Here is a 1,323-nt window from a genome sequence, read left to right on the forward strand (position 1 = left end):
AAATATTGTCTACATTATCAATAAAGAGTAGCAATCAAAAAATGTTTCTGTGACACTGACACAAATAGCCGTATTCCATGGTCATTAAAATCTAAAACACACTAAAAAAATTACAAAGCAAAGTCAGAGCAATCGCAATTCATTCTTCCTATTAAAAAACATACATCGAAATTTAGAATTTGAGTAATCTAAAAATCAGTCATAATAATGTTACATTAAAATCTGAAGCCCAAAACACTAAACATCTCTTTACGTACTTTGTTGAGGTCATCACAAATTATTTTAATGTTTTCGTCGGTGGGTGAAACGAAATATACAGCAGGCACATCGGGCAAGATTTCACGATGGCTGTTGAGAAGTCTGCAAAAGCTTATCACATAATTAAGTCATAAACAGAAATTTCTAGCAAAACAAGTCACTTGATGCTAAGTTGAAAAATGTCTGCACCGAAGGAAGAGGATAAGATTTGATTCGGTCGTAAGCGACATCTGTTTACGATTAATAACCACAAACAATTAATAAATTACAACAATGAATTACAAGTGCAAAGTGATTCCCAGGTCCCTCAGTTGTTTGATCGTTAGCAACGGAGATATGATATCCTGCCCGTAACGATCTAAAATAAGTATTTTCCAGACCGGTTCCACAGCCATCGACGTTGGCAACGGTTGATTGAGATTTAACAATTGTTTCAAAGAAGCTGAAAAAAGACCGAATGGAAATTACAACACTGAAAAAAGTGTTTCTCGCCACAAATGATTGCTTGCTTCGTGTAAATTATCACGGTCACTCATTTTCATGACACTATATACGGAGCGTTCAAGTTAAAGTTTACGGATTAATGACTAATATCATAAGTATGAATTAGACATCAATCAAAACGATTATATTTCGCTTGCGATTGAAAATCTGTTGCGTCACAAGCATTCTAATGCATATGTGACGATATTTCCGTGTTCAAGCATTTCAGCTCAAAATTCCAAAAAGTGGCAGATAGTGGATTGAATGTAAAACAGACTACACAATACCTACCAATTTGTCGCATTCGAATCGTTTCGTTCCAGTCTGTTTGATCGTTCATCGTTCATCCAAACTTGCCTTACAATTATTTAATGCAGAGAAATTAATTATAATTGAAAGTAAATCTATATCCGAAAAAATCGACTGATGGAACATCCACCAAGGTTTCCAGTCAAGCTTTGAATGCCGCAGTTATTTGTGTCATGTCCTCAGAATCAGTCTTTGAGAATGTATTACGCGCCATCGATTATAATTGTATGATTTGAATAAACGAAAACAATCCAAGTAGTGTGAAGCTTATGC

The 1,323-nt window shown here is 34.8% G+C and overlaps 1 protein-coding gene across 1 annotated transcript; it reads right to left on the minus strand.

Moving 5' to 3' along the window:
- Positions 1-253: 253 nt before the first annotated feature.
- On the minus strand, positions 254-1,081 carry LOAG_15019 (hypothetical protein; the record flags this gene model as incomplete). The annotated part of the gene is made up of 3 exons (XM_003150513.1): positions 254-360; positions 541-700; positions 1,033-1,081. Coding segments are annotated over 3 exons (315 nt in total), but the record flags the coding sequence as incomplete, so codon positions are not given.
- Positions 1,082-1,323: the final 242 nt, after the last annotated feature.

The sequence above is a fragment of the Loa loa genome (genome assembly GCF_000183805.2).
Source record: "Loa loa unplaced genomic scaffold supercont3.1443, whole genome shotgun sequence".
Lineage (NCBI taxonomy): Eukaryota > Metazoa > Nematoda > Chromadorea > Rhabditida > Onchocercidae > Loa > Loa loa.